The following is a 27,634-nucleotide window of genomic DNA, read 5'->3' on the forward strand; positions in this document are numbered from 1 at the left end:
GCAGTATATGAACATGGTGTCATTTTCTTCTCCAGATATCACTGCAGTCCTTGTCTGAGTCAGAAAATTAAGAAAACTATCTTTTCTACTCTGACCATAACTTACTGCTACTTCTCAGTCAATTACTCAGCCCACATTTACAGGCAACATCTCCCTCTCTCTCTCTCTCTCTCTCTCTCTCTCTCTCTCTCTCTCTCTCTCTCTCTCTCTCTCTCGCTCTCTCTCTCACACACACACCTACACACACACACTCATCCTTTAGACTCTCATCCAAACAACCACAGATCGTCTCTTCTTCCTTCCTATCGAACTACCTAGCGAAACATGGCTCCAATCAGGTTTACAAGTGCACTTATTCTTTCAGGTAGGAAGGTTTGCATGATTTGAGTGAAACTGTAACATATTAGCTGAACAAACTGTGTTTAAAGCTTTCCACTGAACTTGACTGCAGTCAGAAAACAAGGTGACTCATGCAGCAATGTATCCTCATCATCGGCTCGTATGATATCTTACGAAAAAGTTACAAATTGTTTGTGGGTTTTCCTACGAAAGCCAGCGACACGAGTCAATTTCCACTCGTCACACTTTTCAAAATAAACTTCCGTCTTCACAGGAATCAACTTAGTTAGGTTTAGGCAACAAAACGACTTAGTTCATTTTAGGGAAAGTCTTTTGTTTGACCCATCCACCAAGTTGGAGGTTTTTGCGATCTTTATACTTCCATTACGTGGATAAGAAATTGATTTTGTGGGATATTTACGAATTAGGCTACATCACTGCATGAGAACAGCTTGCATGCAATGGTGTGTGTAGAGGCGGCAAAGGGTGGTCTTTGTCATCCTGCAAAAGTGATTAGGTGCCACCCTGAAATCGTTAGTAATGATTGGCTAATAGCCATTGTTCGGATGTTCATCTCACAACGAGAAAGTATGAAGCACCTGTTAAAACTGACAGCACAAATAAATTTACCCTAACCTAAGAATTTATTGGAAGTGATGAAGCTACAGTAAGGAGGCAGTTAGCTTAGCATAAAGACTCATATATATATATATATATTGATGTTTTGACAATTGAATCTTGATTTGTGGCCAATACAGCCATAGGTCACAGTCCAGCATGTGTTTTATAATACAAAAGTACAACATTTGTACCTGTCAGACAGCCTTTTTTTACATACACCACTATCTTCAAACCATTCTATAAAAACACTACCATCCCTCTTGTCATGCTGTCAATACATCATACATATTACACATCACAGCCCGACCCTTTCTACCCTAAGGCAGAGACAAGGAGATATAGCTGCTATCATACGCCTTTCTTTTATCGATACGACAAGTATTACTGCATGAGGGATGTTTGCGTCTGCTAAAACAGCCAATCATTTACCCCTCGCACTGATAAAGTTCCCTAAGAGGGGGCAGAGGCCTAGATCGGCTTAGCCCTGTCAGCATCCGATCTTTCCTGCATAGATTCATGGAAGAAAGGCAGGAGGATACCTCTATCGATCTGGCTCCATCCCCCCCCCACATCTCTTTTTCCCATCTTCTATCCTCCATCTAACCAGCCCCCAGCCAAGACAGGTAGAGCAGACCCAGGAGTTCTCATCCTTGCTGAGCATGTACGTGTGTGTTGTGTCTTGTTATTCGGCGTGTGCTTGGATGTTTGTGTGTGTGTGTGTGTGTGTTTTAAAGAGCTGGAAAGGCTGACACCATGAATCCAGGCTGCTGTCTCAGAGGATTTATATCATATTGTGTTAGCCAGTGTTTGGGTGTTTGGGGCTGAAATGCTGGAAAGGGCATGGAGAGATTTTCCTCCACCACAGCTTTGTGTGTGTGTGTGTGTGTGTGTGTGTGTGTGTTCCTCTAGGAAACTATGATGACTCTTAATTTTTTTCCTCATTGTCAGTAACTGTATCTCTCGCAGTCTGCTCTGCAGCCCTGCTGCACCAGTGCGTGTCTGTGACCTTAAAGTGCCCCGCACAGCTAAAGTATCTCTGGATTAGTTGTTATGGTGGCCATTTAATGCTCAGCTAAGCTGACGGTCTACTGGCTGTAGATGTTTTGATATTTTTCTCAGTGTCAAAAAGCTTTCTCTATCTGTGCACAGAGCACACTGACATTATAGTCGCTCTCCTCTCATCTGCTATTCTCTTCTCCTCTCTGCACACCAGTCGTTTGTCACCATCAGCTACAGTCCTCAGGTACCCCCAACTCATTGCACCGTGATCACGTGACACCACGAAGACGAGTGGAAATCAGAGAGAAGAGGGTAGAAGAATAAACAGGAGGAAAGGATGTAAAAGATGATAGTGGATGGAGGAGGAGGAGAAGAAAGGGGAGGAATAGAAAGGATAAGAGAAAGGAGTGGACAATAACGGGAGCAAGAGGGGAAGAAGTTTACTCAAGGCACATGATCACGGCCGCTCCGCCTTTAGATGGACGACAGACAGAGATTCAGGCTGATCAAAGATAAGTTGGGGGTCACTCTCCGATAATGGACTCAAGCCTGATGCGGATAAGGAGGTGCAGATCCTGTATCAGTGCTAAAGAGAAGGGATGTCGTCTTGCCTTTCAGATACAGAACGCTATTGATCACTTCAGCCGGCCGTTACCAGCTATCAACAGCGATGGGGCTGCACTTTATCCAGCTGGTAATCAAATGAACGGCAAGCTGAATTAAATGATTGATTTGATTCAAAAGTTAGAATTAAAATGGCATAATGTGCCTCTGACTAACAGATTACACAGAGATTTAACATTCTATTCATTGAAAAAAGGTGGTGGAAGCTGAAAGCTTCAGATATAAGAAATGTTAACACAATATAATAGGTTTGAATCTATTTTCATTGACAGAACAAAAAGTCTGCACATTTTTCAAAACCGCAGATTTACTGTTTCCTAAAGCCCTGGGTGATGTCTTCACATGTCTTGTTTTGTCTGACAATCAGTCCAAAATCTAAATATATTCAGTTTAATATCAGTAAAGTAAAGCAGCAAATCATCACAATTGAGAAGCTGGAATTCTGGACTGTCTAGCATATTGCTTGAAAAATAAATTGATGAATAGATTCTCAAAACAACTCATAGTTTCAGCGCTGAAACACGTAGAGAAAATGAAATATTTAATGTGAAATTAACAATTCCAGCTGCTTCTCACCCGCTGCATGCTGGGATATGCACTCTCGTGTTCATTTCCTTTTTTTATTTGCGTTTTTCCAGGACATGGCAGGCAAAAGCATTTTGATTTGTTGTTTGTTGTTTTAAAGGTTAGCTTGTCAGCTGCAGTGATATTTCTGAATTACCTTCTCAAACACACAGCACGTTACGGCTGATTTCACAGCTCCTCATAACAAATGCACTGTGGAGTTTTAACCTGAGGCGCACACACACACACACACACACACACACACACACACACACACACACACACACACAAAAAAGCATTCTGCTCTGACTTCCCCTGCCACTCCAACAAATTGACAGAATGATCTTAAATATTGGGCTAAATGGTTATTACAGCAGAGCAATTTGTTACTCTGTGGCCTTCTGCTTCCTTAAATTGCTTTCTTTGGAGAGAAAACCCCCGACAGCCTGAAGTGAAATCCCTCTTTCTTCCTTCCCGTTCCTTGCTGTCTGTCTATCACCCTCCCTCGCTCCACTCCTCCTGTACTGTTTTCGTGGCACGCTCTTCAACTAGACAGGAAGGGCCAGATTATGTACGGATTATGAAGAAAAGACTTGACCCACTTGCTTTTCAAAGAGCAGCAAACCAAAAAGAGCCGTGTGCAGGCTGGCTTCCATTCAGTGTCAGCACTTCTCTTGTACTGTGCGAGACACTTGAAGCTCATGTTTATTGCTCTTAAGACAATAATTAGCAGGGCTGGTTTATGGTGTTAAAATGCATCCCTGATTTACAGACTGATTGAAAGCTCTCAGTGTGAATCTACTTTGTGCCTGTCAGCTCTTCCTGTCACTATCACATAACCAAAAATGCATCATATTAATGTATGTGTGTGGGTTTTTCCAAGGTTGGATGGGCTTGCTGGCAGGTTAGGTGGCAATATGCATTTTTCAAGCCCCGCAGACAACACAAGAATGGAAGGCGAGAGCCAAGTCAGCACACAAGGAGGAAGAGAGGGTGGTGGTGGTGTGGAGAGGGGGGGGGGGCAGAGATAGAGAGGAGAGGCAGTGGAGATAACCGCCAAGAAAGTGGAGGAGAGTAGGCGAGAGAAGTAGAGAATAGAGAGAAGTGACAGTGTGATGTAGTGACAGAGGAAGTGGAGAGGCGCGAAAGGCAGAGAAAGTGGCAAGACAAAGACACAAGGAAACGCTACTCGAGGTAGAAAGGAACCTGGGGAGTGAGAGGAGGGGAGTGAGAGAGAATGAGACCCAGGAGGTAAACTAATCACCGAGCACGCAATGCAATTTTCTGGCTCTGTGCCTCCACTCCACCACACTCCTCCTCCCTCCTTCACTCCCGCTCCCACCCACCCCCCATCGTCTCGGGGGCTCTTTTTACAATTCCGCTCACACACTCTCTCTCGCTCCTCTATCTATCAGGCCGTACCATTTCAGCGCTCCCCTCTCATCTCTAATACAGCAATCCCCTCTGCCTCCCAACAAAAATGGATTGAGCCACTCTGGCCATCAGCATTCAAATAAATAAATAAATAATGTGGATGAAGGAAAATAACGTTTCAATGAGGAGGATTCTTGTCTGTAGAATTATTGTTTTGACTTCGCGCTTGATGTTTCCTCAGGTGTTCTCATATTAAGTCTTAATGATGGGGTTTCTGTGTGACAAGGTGAATGATGGGAAAGCACAGTCAAAAATGACATGAAGCAGAATCTGTCTGTTTGCATCGATGCATGCGTGTGCATTTCCCCCCGAGGTGAAGGCATTTAGGAAATGTTTGATACCGCTGCAGTAAAGGTTTGAACGTGTGTTCAGTCTCTCTCCCGAGAGCGTCGGTCTGCCTCACTGTTTTGCAGCGCCTTGATGATGATGATGATGATGGATGTTCGCTCCAGACATGCAAATAAAGGAGGCGGCTGCCTGGTACCGCGCACATGCGCTCACTCACAAACACACGCACAAACACACACACACCAGCACATTCTTATGTTTGACTGTGATCAAGTCATCCATTGATATATTAATCTTCCTCTTCAGGGAATATACCCTCGGGAAAATGCGGAAAGCTCCCACACGCAGCAGCCTCAAAACTGCCCTGTTTTCACACTGCGTGCCGACTGGAGAGGAAGATTTGTCACATATTGTGCTCATTTGAAAGATGGGAGCGCTTCTCCTCTAAGAAGAAGGTGTGAATGTGTGAGAGGAAAGCGAGCTAGCTCATTATTGACATGTAGTATATGTCCCCCCCCCCCCCCATCCATCATAAGTGACAGTGCTGTGACTATTGAGGCTTTTAGGGACACACACACACACACACACACACACTTAGTAAAACACACAGGGACAGACTACCCCCAACCATAACCGCTACCAGCCTAATCCTAACCTTTACCCTAACTTTAATCCAAGTATTCTCCCTGAAATGTAATGATTTATAATATGGGGACGTGCATTATGTCCCCAAAAGGAAGGAGAGTCCCCACAATGTAACTGTGTAACCAGATTGATGTCCCCACAAGACAGGTAAAACACTCCCTCTCACACACACACACACGACTGATGCATTACACATAAAACATATATACCAAAAAACACTTGCAAAACATAGGCACACAAAAAAATGACATCGACACACATGCGTACAAACACATTCACACTTTCAAATAGTCATCACATCATCAGACGGTGTTACTATAGGAAAGCCCCGAATCCCATGCTAACCTGAGGGGATCCGATGACAGACGGCATATGTGTGAGCCCCCAACTGCTAGTCACTGACAGGCCCGCTGTGCAAACCCTGCTGTGACATATCAAACTGTTAGGCTGGCAGGCGCAGGAGAGGGGCGATAGAGACAGACAGAGAGGGAGAAAGCACATTAAGAGCACAGCAAGCCTGGAGTATTGTTGTCACAGATACGTTTCCAGGTAGTGGAAACTCCAGGAAGTCACACAATAGTCTGTAAATCAACAATGTGTTGTCCATCTAACTTTTAACTTCACCATCTCTAGTGATGGGGTGTTATTGACCTGAAAAGATGAGGAACACTGAGCGTCAGACAAACGAGACGCACACCTTTGGCACGTGATACAATTGTGGTACTCTGTGTTTTGTGGGCACTGTTCTTGTCATGTTTTTTATTATGCATGTCATTTATTATACAACTCAATAAAGTATCATAAAAAGGTCAATCATGACAGTGCGACAGTGAGCCAACATGCACAATACCAGGACCCAAAATGTAATTCAGCTGTCATTAATTGTGAATACAGTAAATTAATGAACAAAATTAATGAAGAAATCATAAATCAAACAGACCACATGGAATGATGTATATGTTTGATGTGTTACAATTACAGTAATAATATTTCGTCAAGACGTCAGAGGTGGTTAACCAGTACACACTCCGAGAACTGACAGGGTGGAGCAGACTTGACACAGCATCTCTCATCTCGGCTTGCCGCTTCCCATCGCTTTCAGCTTGCATCACGTCAGCGCGATCTCCGTTCAACATTCCAGCAGCTCTCGGTGTAGCAATCGCCCCAAATGCGCTGGTCACAGATCGCTGTGTGTTTGTATGTGAGTGTATCTGACTCGCCTGTGGGACTCAGATCTCAACTCAGTCAGCCTTTCATCCAGGTCTCTTCACCGCCATAATGAGGAGAGCGACATATCTGATGCAGGATCAGTGGTACGCGGTTAAAGGGGAAGCCCAAATGAGCCACAAAGTGTTTCTGGAAGGGAACGCATTTTTTGAAAGCACTTTTGTTATATTTGTATTTTCTTACATTTGCGAATGATGAAATCACAACAGTGACATCCCTGTCTTTCTTTCATTGCAACTACTTTTCATTCACTGTAAATGTGAGACAACCTGCTGAACTATCCTTGAGCAAGAATCCCTATAAGTGTTTCTGTCGGTGAACTGCTGACCTCACAACGGCTTGAGTGAAAATATGACTTTTCTCCTTCAAAAATCACTAGAAATATTACTACTACGATATAGACAGCCCTCTGTCCCTTGCATACTTTCATAGCAAGCCACAACAATGTTTGCTTCACATACATGCCGTTTCTATAGGCTGCATAGGAGCATATAAGAGGGCAATAGAATAGAATAGAATAGAATGTATACTATCTTTATCCCTTTAAGGGGGAAATTTGTCTCTGCATTTGACCCATCCCTGTATATAGGGAGCAGTGTGTGTGAGTATGATTGCTAATTCATAATTCGGGTAATTTCCACTAAAAGAATGGGAAGTTAAACTTAGAGCAGCTTTTCACCTCTAAACACCTGGCAGCCTGCTTCCTTTGAAGCATGCTGACTCCTTCAGGCAGGCAGAGGGCTGTGCAGAGAGAGAAGAATTGAGAAATAAATTGATCATTATCATCATCAGTCAGAGACACGCTAGAATCCTATAAGGTTATACGGGCAGACTTTAAAAGCAATGTGCATCCACTCGATTATAAATGATGAAGGTAACTCAGGACCAAAAGGCTTGAGAACTCTGACCTCAGCTTCCAGATCAATATGCAGTAGGGGTTGATTATTGAAACAATTTTCCCTACGCAACGTAAAACAAAAAAGGTTGCATTCATGATGGGATTGCCGATGTAGGCAAGAAGAGGAAAAAGCACCGAAAGGGTGGAGACAGAGCCAGACAGTACAGGTAGCGAGGAAACAAGAATGGTCATGTACAGGCAGCATCTCCCACACAGCCACACACACACACACACACACACACCCTCCACCGCTTTGCAAACAGTATTGAAGAAGAAGAAGAAAAAATTCAGCACACACAAATTGAATTCTGTCTTGGAAGCGAGGCGTGGTGTTCGAGTCATGAAAAAGAGGGAGAGACACAGAGAAGCCAAGCGAGGGAGAGGTGTTTAAATCTCATTGAGAGTCGATGTGCGGCCCCTCGGTGGGACTCAGGGTGTGACTCATTGCAGCTGGCGTTGGCTCCACCTTAACCACACACACATACACACTTTTCATAACCGCAGGCCTTGCGTATGTTGTGTGTCCCCCGTGCTTAGCGTTGTGCCGGGTTCCACCTGTTAACAGACGATGCGCAAGCTCTGCTTCATGCTGCTGTATAATGTTACTTGTGATCTCCTTATGAATCAGCTTATGCCAAGATATGAATGCAGTGCCAAGATATGAATGCAGAATGGTGTTAATGGCTGCCTGTGTCTCGACAGTAGTGGCAGACGGCTGATCTTGGAACACGACCCGGGCACAGCGTCGAGCTGTTAGGCCATGAGCACGCTGCTTAACGAGCCATGAGCAATTGCCATGATCTCGCCACAAATAATTCATGAGGAGCCCTGTAGAGGAGCTGTGGAGCTGAAAGGGGGGGGGGGGGGGGGGCTAAGTGATGCCAGGGTGGGAGGCAAGAGGAGGAAGGCAGGGAGGGATCCATCTGAGAAATGTGTCTGCAATAGAAAGGAAATCCCCCATTACCTATCACACTGACAAGTATGCTTGCTTGTGTGTGTGTGTGTGTGTGTGTGTGTGTGTGTGTGTGTCTGTGTTTGTGTGTGCTTATTTTTAGGCAGCCATTTGTGTTACTACAACTGAAAAAAGGCACAGTGGGAGTGTTAACAGTGTGCATCACAATAGCGGGATGTGTGTGAGATTGTTGCGAAGGCATGCGCTATGTGTGTGTGTGTGTGTGTGTTGGAGACGTGATGGAGTGAGTTCAGATTTTTCTGACACCCAAAATGTTCAACTGTACAAGAATTTTTGTTTTGTTTTTTTGCTGAAACCAAGGAAAGCTGAACTAATAAAGTGTCCTATCAGAGAGTAAAGGGGTGGATGTGAATGTGTAACAGTCAGAACCCGGTTACTTTTTTGTGGTTGAATGTCAGAGCTGAAGTGTGAGTTATTCACATATGGCAATTTGTCAGTTGGAAATGAACGATAGGCCATAGTGTTCAACAAAATCCAAGTGAGCACCACTACTGAATATCGGACCAGATATCCACAGCTTGTTATATATCGATCAAGGCGATACAGTTGGAAACTCTAGGAATGGCATTGTCAGTTTGTTCGTGAAATATTTAAGAAACTATTGATGCATTGCTGTGAAACTTGGTACAGACACCCATGTCGCAAAGAGGCTTGACTATGGGGATTCCCTGACTTTTCATTTGGCGCCATATTTCGGTCGAACGTTTCACTTATCCTGTGAAATATCTCAACATCTTTTGGATGGATTGATGCAAAATTCTGGAATTTTACTTCAGTTCCACTATGACGTTCACATTGGTGGTTTTGAGTTAACTGTCAATAAAGTACAGGATAAATACAAGATGCATTTTAAGCTATACATGTCAACATTTTCATTTGTACAATGTCTTTACACCTGCTAAACATAAGCATGTTAGCATGCTGCCATTAGCCTTTAGCTCAAAGCACTGCTGCCTCACAGAGATGCTAACATGGCTGTAGAGTCTTGTTTTTTCAAAGCGAGACAGCTACGAGGAGCGAGAAGATTACTGTTTCTGACGGAGGCACGACAGACCAGTGAGACGTATCGCTGGAACACACAGACTAATGGAAATTGGGATATGGAGACAAAGGGCCTGTGTATAGGTCTCTGTGGCATGTCATTAGTGAGGGAGAGGGGTTGACTTGCTCCATCTGACATTTACCAGTCCAACTGAAAATGTCACGGAATGCCAGCCTTTACATCTGGATATAATGGTGCCTCTTACAGCCCAGAGCTATTGATCCCAAAAAAAAACCTTCTGTCTATTTTGCCTCCTCTCTTGTTCCCCCTGCCCACTGTCCCGAGAAAAAACACCATCCCTGTGCTCCTAAACTCCGTCACCCAGACCTTTCAAGTCTCCACAGTTGTGGCTACAGTTGCTGTGTGTGGACGTTTTTGTTGGGCCGGAAAGAAAAAGACAGATCCAATTTAGTTTCCTCGTGTGTGTGCTCAGACTCGTCTTATTTACCGTTAAATGTTGCATTCATCTTTTTTGTGTGATCTCTAACCAAAACATGCTGCTTTTCTTGGGGCCATGAAATGACTATTTAGTGAACAAAATAAACGTCCTATCGAAGACTCAAAATCATGTGTAAACATTTTGTCATGGTGGTAAGAATTTTTTTGTGATCCGAGGAAACTAACAATTCCCTCTCAGGCCTTCCACGGGCACCAGATGTATTTCATATTGCCGTTATCACATTTCACTGAAGGTCTAGTGCATTGGATGTAGGGAGAATAGGAAGTGGTTCCATCTTGCCAAAACAATAACCAAAAGCAATCAGACCCTACTAGACGATGCATTATTTACAGAGCACTGCTCTCAACCTCATTTCAAATTAAACAGCAATCTCTTCTCCAATAGCTAATGTAGAAGCTAATTATGTTGAAAACCACTGATGAGCATTTACTGTCTTTGTTTGCTATGCTGCAGTGCATTTGTGTCTCACTTTTAGGAACTGTATTTAGATCCATGGCCTCTCAATTTGTTTCGGGGAGTGTTTCTGTCTGGTCTATTTCTGTCCTTGCTACACTATTGTCCTCGGTTGACTGCCTTCACATCAAGTGCTGGATTTATTTGGCCACTCTGCCAGCTCAGGCAGATAGGCCCCGCAGCTATACCACCCAATACGCAACGGCTGAATCCACTGTTATATAAAAGAATATAATTGTCATAGTTGTTTCGGAGATTTTCTCTCTGGGTTAACATGTTTTCAAGGGCCGTAGTTGTTTACAGATTGGAGAGGATAAAACCCTGCCAGACTGCAGTTTTCCTTCTTTCTGTTGGATGAATCGATGTTATTTTTTACCGTGCATTATAAAGCTTGCGGTGTGATATTCCTGTTCAAAGCTTCAGTCCGCTCAATGTTTTCCTCGTTGTCTTCTTCCACGTACGTTGATTGGCGGTTGTTACATTCAAAATCCATACTCAAAGAAGATTACGATCTTAATGAGCTATATCACAGCCTTCGGGCATATTACATTTTTTTTCCCAGCAGTACACAATGCCATGAAAGCAGTGGTACAGCTTTGATGGCAACGGGGAGCTTGATTCAATTAGCTGCCACTCCTCAGCTGCATTACTGTGCCTACCGTCTCCCCGGCATCACCACAGTCACTTCATCGTTATCAAACCCCATAGGTCATGGAAATAGCAGGTCCAGCTGACAATATCAGTCATGTGGTGAACTTAAGTTAATGATCATTGCCATGCTTGTATATGCACCCGAGAACAGGTTCAATAAGCACCTTCAGAAGCCAGATGCTTGTAAAATGTTTTACATTTTGTCATTGCTGCGTTACAAAAGTCCTACTGTGGAATAAAGTTGCAGATATATGCTAGTTACTTGGTGCTTTGGGAAGCTCTAGTTGGATGTAGAATATATAGGCAGGAGGAGAGTTTTCTCTTCTTATTATTTCATTCAGTCACACTTACGTCGATGTTCTTGTCTTCTAGTTTTAACACTACATCCTCCTGCAAGGTGATTGTGTTCACAAGTTTATGTGGTTATCAAAATCCACACATTTTTTGCACATATCCTTTACGTGTTTATTTTATTGAAGTCAATTTTATTCACCAGCAACAATCTAGACTCCTCATGAATGCAGATTGCTGTAGTTGAATGTGCATTAATACGTTAGTGTAGCTGGAGTATGTATGTAGAGCATGCCCTCTAGTGTTGTCCAAACTCAACCGTGTGCAGGTGTTCTGAACTGTGTATGATGCATTTCTTTAGGCAGCAAAGACGTGACACTTATTTTAACGTGAGTGTCCTTGTACCTTTGTATCAATGCGGTGAAATATTCGTCATTGCATTGTCTAACGGTTTGTCCTTCCTCCCTCTGTAGGTACATCCGCACCATGTACCTCGGTATACAAAGTCACCGGCAGAAGGAGAACCAGCGGCGTTTTTACTGGGCTATGATGTACGAGTATGCCGATGTCAACATGCTGCGACTTCTAGAGACCTTCTTAGAAAGTGCCCCTCAGCTGGTGCTGCAGCTCTGCATCATGATCCAGAGCAACAAGGCTGAGTGGCTGCAGTGTAAGGGCTTCCCTAAGGCTCTGGAGTCACATTTTGTTTCAGTGTAGTCGCTCTCATATCCTTTATTTCTTATTTTTTTGCATTATGTCATACAGTGATTGCCGCATGAAGCCAAGAATCTTCCGCATTTTACACCTGACAATCCATTTTCCGTGAAGTTCCCACATCACGTTATTTACAGTGTACCTTTGTATCCAGTCCCCAACATTCATCACTCAATCGAAACCTCTTTTACAATTCTAGTTTCCTCGTGCAAGCTCCCCAAGGAAGGCAGTTCAATCATAACAAGTGATACCTTCCCTGTCTGTGTGTCTAAAGCAATGGCATCAATACATTTGCTAAGAAGCCACACATGCTGCTGTTCTGCAGATTATCCTCTATCATTTTTCATGTAGCAGGTTACTGCTCTGACATATCTGCTGTCTCTACTATTATTATTGTTCTTAAGGAAACTGATATTGGTGCTCTAAATGGAGAGCATGTTGACTGAATGACCTATGGTGATCTTGGTAATAATGTGGCATTCTAAAATGTGATGGATTGCTTCGGCTGAAATAAAATGTACTGTGTATACAGTAAGTGGAATGGCAGCCAGGTCAAGATAAAACTATAAGTATTTCAGTCTTGCCATTCTCACTCTTTCTCTCTCTGTCTGTATTCCCAGGTGTTTCTGCCATTTCCTCCCTTCTGTCCCTGGCCTGGGTGCTAGCCTCTTACCACAAACTCCTGCGTGATTCACGTGACGACAAGAAGAGCATGAGTTACAGAGGCGCCCTGGTGCATCTGTTCTGGCGCCTCTTTACCATCTCCTCGCGGGTGCTCTCCCTCGCTCTATTTGCCTCGGTTTTCCACATCTACTTTGGCATTTTTGTGGTGCTCCATTGGTGTGCCATGGCTTTCTGGGTCATCCATGGCGGCACGGACTTCTGCATGTCCAAGTGGGAGGAGGTACTGTTCAACATGGTGGTGGGCGTGGTCTATGTCTTCTGTTGGTTCAATGTACGTGCGGGCCGGACACGGTACAGAATGGTGGCCTATTACACAGTAGTACTGTTAGAGAATGCCATCCTTAGTCTCCTTTGGTATGCGTACCGTGACCCAGTCACCACTGACGCCTATGCCTCTTTTGCCCTCTGTGGTGTCTTCCTGTGCTTTGCTTCAGGTGTGGCATGTATGGTTCTCTATTACGGGGTTCTTCACCCTATGGGACCCCGGTTGAGGGTGCTGGCCAGCTCCTGCTGTGCTGAGCTTCTGTGGGGCCTTCCATTACCCCCCGAGGCCGAGCCCATGGCTCCCACACCGGGGCACCGGGGCTCTCAGGCCACCCCCACACGGGGTATGGCAGGGGAACACGAGGATTCAGACGAAACACCCACGGACACCTGCCTTCCGGTTTTCCAGGTGAGGTCCACAGAGCCCGTGGATGCAGCTGGCAGGCCCATCCAGCCTGAGGGTCCGCTCATCAAGATAGACATGCCCAGAAAACGCTACCCAGCCTGGGATGCACACTTTGTGGATCGGCGCCTGCGCAGGACCATAAATGTGCTGCAGTACATTAGCCCTAATGCGGTGGGCATCAGGTATAGGGACGGTCCGCTTCTTTATGAACTCCTGCAGTATGAATCCTCCCTCTGAAGGCTGCTTCTCCCACAGCTCTGTCGCCTCCTCTTACACAGTACGATGCACATGTGTTCCTTTCTTTCCCTCTGCTCTTCCTCCTCTCCAGATATTATCTCTTTCCATTTGACACTCGGCTCTCTCCTTCTCCCCCTTCTAATCATTCAATTTTCCTGCAGGAGATGTGTGTTTGTCAACCCGAAAATCTGTCAAGACAGTCTAAACACACAGTCATGATTTATTTTTGGAAAAAAACCCTACCGTACAGAGAGAAAATGATGAACCTACGGTATCTCATGCGATATAAACAGAAGTATCATATGAATCCCTCTACATTGATAGAGGAGGGTTCTGTATGAGTGTGTAGATAACATATGAATGTTCCATTATGAAATGTGTTTAATGCATTATACTGTATTGGTGATTCAATCTGTGAATACTTGTGAAGGGCATATTGTATGTCCCTGTGACATGGGACTGGCGCAAAGCCTGATGGGAATGATGGAGGAGAGTCTCAGAGGGGACAGGTCTTTGCACATCCCAACATTTACTGCCATTCTTAATGTTAATTATTGAAATGTATGATGATGTTTACCAAGTCCTTAGCCTGCAAGCACTGACAATTCGTATCATGACCCTGTAAATTACAGAAAGGACACAATCAAAGATGTTTCGAAGAGAAGCGCTTCAAAATGGATTTTCCCCCTCTGTGAGCTTATGTGGCTCAAGTGTATCCTGGCTGTTCTATTTTTGTTCAAAATTCTACATCGTAATCGCATCATGTATGGAGGGAAAAAAGAAGCACATTGACCTTCAATCAGTTCCACCCACACATTCAATTTTTACAGTTCAGACTGCCATCCGGTGGAGGCAAGCTGTAACAGCCTTACTTAGTCATCTTTGCCCGAACAGCACAACGTTTTAAGATTTACCACCTGAGATGAGAAAAAAGCACACACACAATGAAAGGAATGTAGAATGTAGTTGAAATGAGCACAACATTTTCTAATTTGGTGGGTAGAAAATAATAATAAAAAACATTCCAAAGACTTTTTTTTTTTTTTTTTTAAAGATTGTAAGTCTAGTAAGGGGTAGAAGGGTACAAATGTGTTTCAACACACATTTTGGTTTGAAGTGCAAAGACAGCCTTCAAGGAATCCTCCACCATTCCCTTCTGAATCCTAGAAAGTAATCCCGTATACAACCTCCCTATTTTGATTTGTTATCAACAAATGTTTTAGGTTGAGTACTATATGCTTATTGGGTGCAAAGGCGTGTCATAAGTTCTTGAAAAAAAAATATATGATAAGTCTGAGAAGATATTTCTATGCTATTATACTTCAGTACGTATTTGTGTCCACATTTATAGTCATTGACATAACTATATTTTGCCAGAACACACACTTTTTTTTACATGACAAAAAAAAAAAATGTTGTGCAGTGTTAAAAGGTATACTCCTCACAGAGCAACTGTTCTGGCACCTGCTGGCGCAGTTGAAACAAAAGCCAAATCGCATCTTACAGTACTGTCTTTCCAATCGATCTGCCCCCCTTGAACCAGTAGAACGAGTCCCTGCAAAACGTGTGCCATCCATCGGCCTGCCGAGCGGCAGTTATACACTGATATACATCTCTCATGCTGAACCTGCGTGAGCGCTCCGCTACGGGACGACCGTTGTATTCAAGACAAAAATGAAATAAAATCGAAAGAAAACACGCCTTCTAAGTCAAAGGAACTTGACGAAAATGACCAGAGGGCTACTGAACAAGTCATGAGAAAAAAATAATGAATGCATTTCATACTCAAATTGTATCTATCTACTCAATGATCCATCCGTAGATATAATGTGTGGTTTTTTAACACACGCTTGGGCATGACTTTGGTGTAAGGCATTAGTCAAAAGAAATGCACCCAACAAGGGATGCCCAAGAGCCCTACATGAAACAGAGATTCCTTTCTCCTGGCTCACTGGCTGTCCGCTTAGCTGTGGCCACATGTGCCTGCTAACATCGTACTGTAAGAAGCGGATGCCATGTAAGTCCAGGTCAAAGGTGAGAGGGGTTTTTTGCCAGGGTTGGAAAAGAACATCAGGGCAGACCGTGATAAAGGGCCTGACTGGTGTATGATTCCTTGTATGCGTGTGTGAAAAAGATCGGTGTTTACCTCTCTCTCTAGCGCGTGCTGTGATAACTACGGTATGTATTAGGGGATCTGAGTGTGCCTGCACGGTGTACGCATGCTTGTCTTGTGTGTCTCCTCAGCCCTTTACCACAGTTCTGTTCTCTCGCCGATTGTTCGGCTCCATCCCTGGTTGCTGCTCCGCCCTCTTCCCCATCTCTTCGGTGCTGGGCCTTGGCGCACTCCTGTGAAACACTCTCACACTCTCTGGTAACTGAACAACGGGGGTCGAGGGTGAACAACTGGAGACCCTGACATGAGAACATGCAATGAGGTACACTGCCATAACCGAGAGCTTCAACATCCAGGGTCTGCCACCCGTCAGCTTAAAAGTGATGTTCAGCCCTGAGTAATTGAGTAATTGTTTGGTCAGCTGAAGTGGAGCAAACATCCAACACACCATATGTATAGATATACATGAGTATGCAAACAACCAACTTCTTCATTGTTTACCATAGTAGCCAGAGTAGTATCTCTCTGTTGTAGCGAATCAACAGCCATGTTAATAGTTAGTCAATTAATGAATGGTAAGTATTGTTAAACTAAAAAAAAAAAAAAACTCAGCAAAACAGCCAATACAAGGGTTCCTCAGGACCAACAAACAAGACCACTGAACCAACTGACTCAGGGGTGTCTCAATGCAGTTCTCATCAGCAGGCATGTCCTCAAGGGTCTCCATTTTTTCCTTAACATATTGCATCCTGGACCACTCCTCGTCTGGGATTCTACCACTAAATTATGGTTTGCACATTTTTTTGTTTTCTTAGAATGATTGATCATTCTTATTATTGGGGGGGGGGGGGGGGAGGCATTTTTTGTGGTAGTTGGCTGCCTGGCAAATGGTGCATCCTTTCTAAACTCTGCTGACCTTTTCCAGAAGTGGACACATGTCCAAATCAGGTGCAAATACACTGTGATTCATTCATTTGCGTGCGTGTGTCTGTATGTGTGTGTGTGTGTGTGTGTGTGTGTGGAACGACTGTAAAAATATAGTATCATGAACAAGATTACGTGCAACTGGGCTGCATTTCATAGTGGTGCTTAATGTCGTAAAAACGCAGAGTATTTATGCTTGCTTAGCTGTGTCAGAATATTAGTAATGACGGTTAATTCAACTCATTTATTTTAATTAAGTCTGCAAAGAGTCTATATGCACAGGTCATTTTTATGAAACACACAGTATATTTTCCGAATTTCTGAAGAACAATCATAGTTTCTGTATCGAGTAAAAAAGATTTGCTATATTAATGGTTAATAAGTGGGTTTTAGTATTTTTCTTGTTTTCTTTAAATTGCACACGGGTTTCAAGAGCTAACCTACACACAAGTGGAAGTGGAAGCCGTTACAATACAGGGCAGCATTAAGGCGACCATAAACACGGTCACAGAGAAATAGGTTACCCGCCCAACTCCACACACAGCAAGAGCATTTGAACAGCAAGCTTGTTCTTCTCAGTCCTTGTTGTGCCTTGTTACTTTGGGTGCTACAATCCAGCCATGGCAGCCAGGTTCACAAACAACAATGCCAATGTCTTTCTTTACTTGTTTTATGTGCCAGCACACACACAGAGACGATGACAACACCAAACGATATTCTCTTCCCTCTCGTGTCCTGATCAAGCCAAGTTCTCGGTTCTGTCAGCTCACGCCTCAGTCGACGACGCCATTTAGTCTCGCCATTTCATCCAAGTTGTCATCCACAGGACTCCACTGTTTCCTATAGTTACAGTGGTACGACTAAACCTCACGGTGTGACAGAACCAAGTGGTGGGTATGGGGTGAAACCCAGTTATTGGTTCTGTCAAAGATAGAGGAGAAAAAGTAAGGCAATACTGAACATCTTCCTGTATTTGAACGTAGGATTCCTCATCTTTATTACCACAACAGCCCCCAGGTGATTCAGCAAGTTACAAAGCGCAGTTTGGACCGAGCTCAAAAGCGTTAGTGTTGAACTGTTTGATGGATGGTCTTAACAGATGCCAGCCACGATACCGAGCGATTTGGTCAATGATTGTTTTGTACTTTTGTCGATGCCTTTACATCTTCTTCTGTCTTGCAATGATGAATGATTTGTAGTGCCAAGACGTAAACCTGTTTGTGTCGTTTGTCCTGTGTGAAAAAAAAATACATCCTCTCGCCAGAACAATACAGCCTGCAGTTGGATCAAAACACGGAAGAAGTGAATGATGACAAAATGCGCAGCAACAAAAAAAGAAGAAATCATTTATGTTGCATTTTCTTGCAATGGAGTGATGAAACAGGCCCGGTCACCGATTCTCTTTTGAATAACCTCATTTCCTGGTTTTCCCACCACCTCCCAGCATGCCTTTAGAAGTCATTGTGAGGTGACCCTCAACATTTAAGCATGTGAGTGCTCTCGACTGCACAACAAACCCTCTGATTTCTGCATTAATGTGTAGCAGCAGGTCATTGTAGTGTTTGACTTCGTCTGAGTCTGTACCTTTGTGTCATGGCCATCTGTTTGACCGCTGGAGCAGTAAGTTCAGATGATAAAACGGTGCATTTACTTCTTTCATTTCTGTTGCTGACCTGGTGCTGAAGAAATACATTTTAAAAGGTGCTACCACTGTGGACTGTGGTCCACTTTTTAGCTTTCTGATAGCATATAGCCTTCTGGGTGACTGAGAGGACCTGCGCCTCAAAAAACTTGCAGTCTCAAAATGTTTAAGAGCTAGCACCTCAAATCCACACAGTTTACAGCAGAACTCAACTCTCAATGGTGCCATTTTGATTTTCCAACCTGCACAAAAACAACAACAACAGAGATTCTCTGTTCATATTCTGTTTAATATACTGGTTTCAGCGTACAGTATGCTTTTGTTTTACTATGATTCAGTCTGCACTAGAATTTCTTTCTTTCTTTTCTCTGAGGGAATTAAATTAGCCGATGATAAAATGCAAACGCACAGGAGCACAAATGCTACTGGAATTTGAGTAAAAAAAAAGAAAAAGATATATATATATATATATATATATATATATAAAACGTGATTGCTGTGTTGTAAATTCCTGTCATCTATATGTCCTTAATCTGTGTGTATCTATTTTTGTTGTTATTGTAGAATTGGCTGTAATATTTTGTTTAAAAGTGGATTTAATATTCCAATGAAACGACTGTGGTTTGTCATATTAATTGCTGCTGATTTCTGAAATTGTTATCAAAGGTGTTGGGAAATATTGCTTTGTTTATATTCAAACAATTTCTAGATTGTGTTAGCTTGTTGGTGTATTTCACAAATCTATCAGGATAATCCCGAGACTATATGATTTATCCGGGGTATTCCAAAAGTTGGCACAATGTCAGCAGGCAAATTGGCTACAATCTGTAGCATCTATATGAAATTGTACTCGTACAACCTATGTTGTGACTGAGAACATATAAGGAATGATTTCTTTGTCGTTGTTAAATATACAATGTAAGTAAATTGTTTCATGGAATCCCCGTTCTTTAAAAAAAAAGCAAAACTGATGTCCTATTTTTGGGAACAATATGAGTATTACTAATAACATATGGTGCTACGGTTCTTTTTATATGTTTTTGTTTTTAGATGAAAAGAGAAATATTATGCTGAAAATGTAATGTTAAGCCTTACTGTAGATTCATATATCAGACTGTTCATCCCAGAAGAGAAAAATAAATATAGTATTTGAAAGTGCAATATATATATCGGTGCTGTGTATTCTCGTGCACGTTTCACATTTCAACAAATGAAAGGCACTTGCAGTGTATGGCCTGCAAAGGCGTATGATGCGAGCCTACAGAGAATATGTTCTCATATAATGCTTTACAGTAACAATGTTAGCTTGTGACGAGTTCATATCGTTAATCAAATGCCTGCACACTCACACAGGTGTTTTCATTTACTTTGATTGTACTTCTGCCGATTGATGTTGAGTTATGCTGGGGATTACTGTATGTGATGACACAAAGCTGATGCGCTAATAAAAATGATAAAGGAGAGTGAAGAAACTGAGACACGTGACCAATCAACGTGAGAAAAGGCTAATCAGGCACATAAGTGAAAACACCTGTGTGGTTTGACTAAGGCTGTGTAGGGACTTTTAAACAGGGCTGCACTAGATCAAATCATTTGGGCATTGCTTATATTTAACTTACAGGGCTGTTCTAGGGTCAGCAGATGATGAGGCTGAGTGTGGGGTCATCCTTTGACAGGCACATTTTGCCATATGAGTCACTTTAAAATATACAGTACATAGAGGGGTTACAAATGTCTTGTACATAAAAACAAATAATGCCCCACAAACTAAAAGACAAGGTTACTGAATAAGAAATCCTGATTCAATACATGTAGTTTATCGATACAATTAAGAAGTATTCTAATGAAGATCCTGAATACTTATAAATAAAAATAGGCCGGTGCTATACCCTTCACCTGCTTAAATACAGACATATGCATAATTAAAAAGTATCTTGTCAGGGCAACAAACACATTTCGACTTATCTTAGCAGGAAAGCACATTTATTAACAGCTGCATTTAATTTAGCGTTAGTTCAAGAGGTAGATGGCTCACTGGGACACTTACTCAGAAAATAATCACCGATACTTTGTCTGATGTTTTAAGTAAAATGTCAGCTGTAAAAAAAAAGGCCAATTGTTTATAAAGTTATTAAGTGATAAACAAAAAAATCAGATTTGGGGTTTTCCTGACGAGAACTGAGGCAACATTTCAAACTCTTCTAAAAATGATAAGTTAGCATAAAGCTGGTTCAACTTCAAAACAAATAGATAAAAGCATTTAATAAAAGTTAGTCTCGTCTCTTATGCATTTGTAGCTAAACGTATTTGTTCTGAAGTGAGCCTCTGTCATTCAACACTGCCCATGAAGTGACACTAAACTAGGCCTTAACCGCTTCGTCAAACGGCCTCTGGGGCGTTATCGCTGTATAAACAGTGGCAGCTGTTTTGGTTTGTGCAAAGCAAAGCATGCTGGACCACAGTTTAACGCCCAAAATGGCGGCACGATTGAAAAGTTTTGCCTGTTTTATCCGAGTTTGTCTTCTTTACAGAGTATTTGTTTAGTTGTGTTAGCGGCACTGAAGCATACCGTTTTCACAGTGGTGGCACGCCGGGATTTGATCTAGTGATTGTCCAATAAGGGAAATAATTAGGATGGCGTTTTGCTATCCGCTCACATTCCGGCATCACTTTACCAATGCTAGGCTAAGCTACTCTAGGCTAACAAGCTAACTACTTTCAGATGAGTGGTGGTAAAAAGCTTCGGTAGCTCGCGTTAGTTATGTCTTGTCTCACCTGGATCTCCACGCTGGATATGAGGAAGAGGGTATTGCCATAGAAATGGAGGATGATGTGAAAAAAGTGAAAAAGGTAAGTCGAGCAATTGACACAAGCTAACGTTACTTTTCACTGCAAGTTGACAAGCTAGCAGGCTAACTTTCCAGCAAGTCAGACCCCGGTTAGCTTAGCGGTTAGCTGGCTAAGTTAAGACGACTAGGGGGGCTCAGCAGTCACGTTAACACACTGACAGATTTAACGAGTTTTCAATGAAATGTGTAATTTGCATATATAGATACTAAAGAACGGTAACGTTAAATTAAGTAAGGCGCAACAGATTGAACCCAAAAGATCGAGAAACGCGTTACGATACAACGTTACGTTACTGTCTCGGCTCAGGATTACCATGAGCTTCAGGATGATTTATGGTTCAAAGTTAGCTTAATGTCAACTTCAACACTATATTCGCCTTGTTCGTTTTGTAGTACCGGTGTGTTCAGTTGTGGTGTGTTAAACGTAAAGTACTTTAAAGGAAAGCGTCAGCCATCGTTGTATTAGTTTGTCTTCATGGTTTATCTGTGGTAGGATTTTAAACAATGTTTTGGGTTATGAGGTTACGTGTTCAACATCAACTGTCAAAGGCAGTAGTTATCAGTGTCAATCATGCTGAAGAGAATCAGCACTCCTTGGTTGTACCAACCGTCCTGCTCTCTCTCTCACCCACACACACACTGCCTAATGATCCCGTTTGATAACAAGACGTTCGGACACACACAGCTGACATTCCTTTAATCTTATGTGTCTTGGAACGGACACAAGGGACATTTTCTTCTGGTCGGCACAGGAGGAAGCTGAAGGGCAGGACGTGACACCGACAAGCTCTCACAACCTGAGCAGTGACGTGTCTTTAGGTCAACAATCGTCATTGTGCCACTCCATTCCATCGTTTGTTTCTTTTCATGACAAAAGGCACTAATGTTACTTCCCATCTAATTCCACCTCTTCGATGTGAAGGGAAATCTGGACGGAAATGAAGTGATATCCTAGTGTGAAGAGGGTTTGTTGCAAGGAAATGTTTTTGTCAGCTATGTTAACTCACCCAATCTCTGCTCATAGTTTGATCAGGCATACACTTAAAACTTCCACTCCGTAATACTTTATTACCAATGATCAGTGGTCTGCTTGCTGTTTTCAGCTTTATGAAACCGGCTATAGGTTCAGCACCTACTGTTCATCTTTACTTTCAGGCATCGGTGTCAACAATGCATAATGTTCTGGTATGTGCCACTTGGTGGTGATAATGAGCAGCATTTGATGTGTTTTTGATAACGTATTCTGTTATTACACAGGTTCAAGTGAAAGCTCAGGCCTCGTCATATAATATGATATTGTTACTTTCACTGTGCTAACTGATTTTGTATGAACTTCTGTAAAGTCTGTAAGCTGTCAAAGGTATCTGGAGAACTTAAGGAATCTGTTATATTCAAACTCCGAGGTTTCCTGCGTTGTTCTGAAGTGTAAGAGTCTGAAAGTCCACCTTCCCTTGTTGTCAGCCTGTCCATCACTGCACAAAGAAGATGCACATCATCCTCACTTATGTATCTTTGTAAACAGACTTTCACCAAAAAAGGCACTTGTTCCTCTCGAGGGAATTTGCTCTGGTCTCACATTTCACAAGGATATGGCATAAAATGTTAATGCACTTGTCTTCACGAGCTACGCACTGTTAAATAATGCACTGGTCATAGGTCGTGCTGTTCTATAGAGTCTGACGTCTGTGATCAAATGTCAGGAACCAAAATATGGTTACAGTGAAGGAGTCAGACACACCTTCCTGTGTCTGTGGTTTAGCGGCGACGTGTATGTGGACCTTCAGCTGCAGAGCCGAGTCCGGGTCTATTGACGCAAAACTGCAATTGTCTCATCACAATAAGATGTGAAGATCTGGAGCAGAAGCGATTCATCACTCGCCACACGCCCTCTTTGCATGTCGTCAACAGCTGTGGAGCAGTTTTCAAAACGACACAAGATGTCACGGTTTTTGTAAGCGGTTTCAACATTTCAAAGCACGAACGCGCGCCATCACAGGAAGTTGTGGCGAGTCCCTTTCCTGTTCTTGTGCCCCGAGTACAAGAGACATAGAAACTTCCCCTCACACCCCTCACTGCGTTTGTGTGTCTGTCACAAGTGGGCAGCTGCCACTGCGTGTGAACAGGTGACCAGCCGGAGCGTAGCAGCATCAGTGGCCACGCAGGCGGCGACTCTAGCGCGAGGGTTCATGGAGAACGAGGTAGGCTTTTTAAAAAAAAAAGGCTTTGAGCTGGAAACATGACGCCGTGGACACAGTCGATCAAGGCGTTAGTTAAGCACACTTAACTGAGCTAGTGTTGACATTTTTTTTGACAGGTTTTAATGTGTATTCGGGGACATTTTTAAGGAAAGCTTTTTCTCTCTTGTTTTGAATGTTACGATGTGATTATATGTCATGTTGTACACTTGACTTCCACTGCAAGTCCCGGCCAGTGTTGCAAAAATGCTGCCTCGATGTGCACATGCTATTGTTGACATTTGAGCAACACATATTGGGTGACACGGAGGGCTGTACATCTGCTGTCTTACTCCTGCAAGGTCAGCAGAAATTACAAGTGCAACTACATCATATGTTTTCAATGGATATGAGTACTCCTGTAAATATGTGTAATATGCCATTGCGTAGAAACGGATAACGCCAAAGGTTTCTAATTTAGAGTGTTTGAAATGTTATATACGCACAATTTTGTGATGTCTCTCAACTCCGCTGTCTTTTTGTCTTTATTCGCCAGCCTGGTATCGTGTCCCCGTTCAAGCGAGTCTTCCTGAAAGGAGAGAAGGGGAGAGACAAGAAGGCCCAGGAGAAGGCCACCGAGCGCAGGGCACTCCACACCTTCTCACTCTCTCAGCCCGACCACCGCATTGACCCTGACATCCTGCTTAACGACTATATTGAGAAGGAAGTCAAAGTGAGTGTGACTGGCAGAGAGATGCACAAAGTCCCTCCCCAGGCATAAAACAACTCAAGTAAAAACATTGTGTTCTGTGTTGTCCAGTACTTGGGACAGCTGACATCCGTTCCAGGATACTTGAACCCATCAAGTCGCACTGAGGTGTTGCAGCTCATTGACAATGCACGGGTAAGTGTCTTTAACATGGTCCATCAGTAGGTTGCGCTCTCTTTTTCTTAGTCTTTCACATAACTGACATCATTAATTATATTCAATTAAATTCCATATATATATATATATATATATGCTTTCATGCAAAGACAGACTGCAGTTGATAAAAGCTTTAGCGCTTCTGCTTATTCGTGGTGAACTGAAGTAATAAAGTTGTCAGATATTGAAGTTTCTATCATAACAGGTAGCATTACCCACAATGCATGCCTCTGTGTTTCTCAGAAGTCCCATCAGTTGGCAGGCCAGCTGACGGCAGAGCAGGATGCAGTGGTGAGCTTGTCGGCATACAACATAAAGCTTGTGTGGCGCGATGGAGAAGATATCATCCTGAGGGTGCCCATCCACGATGTCGCTGCCGTCTCCTACATAAGGGACGACTCTCTGCACCTTGTGGTCATCAAAACGGGTAAAAAAACAAACATTTTAAAGTGTGAATGTGTTGATTTGGCTACAATTTGAGTAATTCAAATTTGACTGTCTTTTTTCAGCCCAGGAGTCGGGAGGTTCTCCTTGTCCCAGCTCGTGTCCTGACCTCAACAAGTCTCAGACCCTGAGCTCCTTATCGGAGAGCGGAGCTGTGCTCGTGGAAGTCTGCTGTTTGCTTGTGCTGGCCGTGGATAACAAGGTAACAAGAGTTTCTTTCTTAAGTTCGGTTAGGTTTCACATGTGGAACAAAGCCTTTTGATCCAAGGTGCACTCCAAATTATCTTACTGAGATATCCTTAATGAGTTAAGATGTTGTCCCCTAGCCACCTGCAGTGCTGTTTCTCAAAGGTTCCCTCTGGAGCGTTTCTTTCGGGGAAGAAGACGACTGCCAGCTCGTAACACTGACTGTAAACTCTTATTTGTTGTCTCTTAGGCAGCAGCAGAGGAGCTGTGTCTTCTGCTCAGCCAGGTCTTTCAGATCGTTTACACAGAATCAACCATCGACTTCTTGGACAGAGCCATTTTTGATGGAGCAACTACACCTACCAGACACCTCTCTCTTTACAGTGGTAAAGCAAATACAGACTGGCTCTCTAGAGGAAAAACAAACTCATGTATTCTCTACTCTGTGGCGTTTTACCCTCTTCTCAAGCTACACAATTCTCACAACTTAGGTCAGATATGAACCCTTAAATAGTACTTTTTTAATTTCTTTTTTCATTTAGATGATTCTTCAAGCAAAGTGGATGTTAAGGAGGCCTTTGTAGAAGAAGCCGGCACATTGTAAGTCCACAGCTGAAGAGCCGTACCTCGATGATTCTATATCGGGCACAGTGATCCAGAAAGGTTTTGACACACTTCTGAAAGTGTTTTACTTCCGCTCGTCACTTACGAAGGATGCGTTCTTCTCTCAGTCCGTTTCAGGCCTCTATGGAGGCAGAAGGGAACTCGCCGTCGGCATCGACCCCAGCGTCTCCTCGGACCAAGACCGCGAGCGAAGGAGAGCTCAGCACCACGGCTGCCGAGCTGCTGCAGGACTACATGACCACGGTATGATTTCTTCATCACTTTGAGTATTTTCTTTTTTTCAAGCTGTATTCATTGTCGTTTTGACTTTCACTACCTTTTTCTTCCCCCTTCTAGCTGCGGACAAAACTATCATCCCAGGAGATCCAGCAGTTCGCCACCTTGCTTCATGAATACCGCAACGGGGCCTCCATTCACGAGTTCTGCATTAACCTGCGACAACTCTACGGGGACAGCAGGAAGTTCCTTCTACTTGGTACGCCCACTGTGTTTAAGAAACGATGGTCTTGTCTCCTACGTGTAAATATGAGCTTGATGCCATGACCGTATGTGTTACAATGTGCCCCCCCCCCCAGGCCTGCGTCCCTTCATACCAGAGAAGGACAGCCAGCACTTTGAGAACTTCCTCGAGACAATCGGCGTGAAGGACGGCCGCGGCATCATCACGGACAGCTTCGGCCGCTACCGGCGCACCGCCAGCTCCGCCTCCGACTCCACCACCAACGGCAACGGAGCGGCGGGAGGAAGCGCCACCTCGGACGAGGGCCAGGAGGCCTCCGAGGGGGACGAATGGGACCGCATGATCACCGACATCAGCAATGACATCGAAGCTCTCGGCTGCAGTATGGACCAGGACGGAGCGACGCCCTGACGCGGTGAATAAAGGGAGCGGAGGACTCTTAATGGCAGTAGGCATGAGCTGAGTAGATCAGATGAAGGGGGTCCTGAGCACTGACCTAAGATTTTGGTTAATTGTAGTTTCCTCTAATTATCAAGAGGACGTTCCATTTTTCCCTACGCACTCAAGGAAAACCTCAACCTATTACCACAAAAACATGAAGGCAACAAATGCACTTATGCAGATCTGTTAGGTGACAAGCAGTCAGTTGGCTATTTTTGCAACTCTGAGGGATTCACAGCTTCTGATATCTTCTTTTCTTTTTTTTTTTACTCATTTATTGGCAGTATCTGCCATGCTGTCAGCAATGTAGCGAATATCTGTTTTGAATACCCTCAGAGACTCTGGAGGATCCACCAGAGTCCACGTTTTGGAAGGTTCAGACTGAGGCTGTGCGTGTTTGTGCTCTCGTTATACTGTAGGTCACTCGGCTCCATCCACCAGGAGGACTTTGCTTATTTTCATTCATTTCACATTCTGTTGAGAGTGTAACATTTAGCTATATTTCGTTTTTCCAATAATATTTGTGTACCACTTTGTTTTACACAATCCTTTGTTTATATATATATATATATATATATATATATATATATATTTTTTTTTTTTTTTTTTTTTTTTGCCTTATTCAAACTGACCAAGGAAATGCTGTAAAAACAAAACGTCTCACTCAGTTAAAGCGACTGAATGGGGAACTGTATTTTGCAAAGCCATTGAGGCTGAAGTAAATCTGTTTTTGTTCTCATGCAGGTCATCTTGTCTTGTGACATTACATGCATCTGTCATTGTGCCTTTACACTGCAGTACTGCTGCCAAATGTCTGTCACACACAGACGGGTAATTATGAACTGTAACTACAGTTGTTGAGCAAATCATGGTTATTAAATAACGGCTACTTTACAATCTGTTTTTGTTGATTGTTGTCCTTCACACCCGTCTGCTGCGTTATGAGCAGTTTTAAATGAGACTGGCCTCCTCGTGTGATTTGACGTTCGTACAGCGAAACTCACTTCACAAGGGGTGAAAGTTTAATCTGGTTGTTAT

General features: G+C 43.3%; 2 protein-coding genes across 3 annotated transcripts in view; both read left to right on the plus strand.

Annotated features, from left to right (window-relative positions):
• Positions 1 to 13,814, plus strand: part of xkr6b (XK, Kell blood group complex subunit-related family, member 6b) — a gene marked incomplete at both ends in the record, with an annotated part of 39,639 nt that extends 25,825 nt beyond the window's left edge. The window contains 2 exons of the mRNA XM_079290531.1: positions 11,983 to 12,179; positions 12,844 to 13,814. Coding sequence (XP_079146657.1) covers positions 11,983 to 12,179; positions 12,844 to 13,814 — 1,168 coding nt within the window. The remainder of the gene's footprint in view (positions 1 to 11,982; positions 12,180 to 12,843) is intronic.
• A 7,166-nt stretch (positions 13,815 to 20,980) lies between these two features.
• Positions 20,981 to 27,170, plus strand: ccm2 (CCM2 scaffold protein). 2 transcript variants are annotated; one of them, XM_079290473.1, is made up of 10 exons: positions 20,981 to 21,343; positions 24,073 to 24,249; positions 24,337 to 24,420; positions 24,685 to 24,868; positions 24,951 to 25,087; positions 25,322 to 25,457; positions 25,614 to 25,671; positions 25,803 to 25,938; positions 26,032 to 26,170; positions 26,271 to 27,170. In XM_079290473.1, the coding sequence occupies exons 1-10, from the start codon at positions 21,314 to 21,316 to the stop codon at positions 26,564 to 26,566; spliced, it is 1,377 nt and encodes a 458-aa protein (XP_079146599.1). In that variant the 5' UTR covers positions 20,981 to 21,313; the 3' UTR covers positions 26,567 to 27,170. The 2 variants fall into 2 exon arrangements, with proteins under 2 accessions (XP_079146599.1, XP_079146600.1); XM_079290474.1 differs by lacking the exon at positions 20,981 to 21,343 and adding an exon at positions 23,442 to 23,540.
• The last annotated feature ends 464 nt before the right edge of the window (positions 27,171 to 27,634 follow it).

The sequence above is a fragment of the Melanostigma gelatinosum genome (genome assembly GCF_949748355.1).
Source record: "Melanostigma gelatinosum genome assembly, chromosome: 19".
Taxonomy (NCBI): Eukaryota; Metazoa; Chordata; class Actinopteri; order Perciformes; family Zoarcidae; genus Melanostigma; species Melanostigma gelatinosum.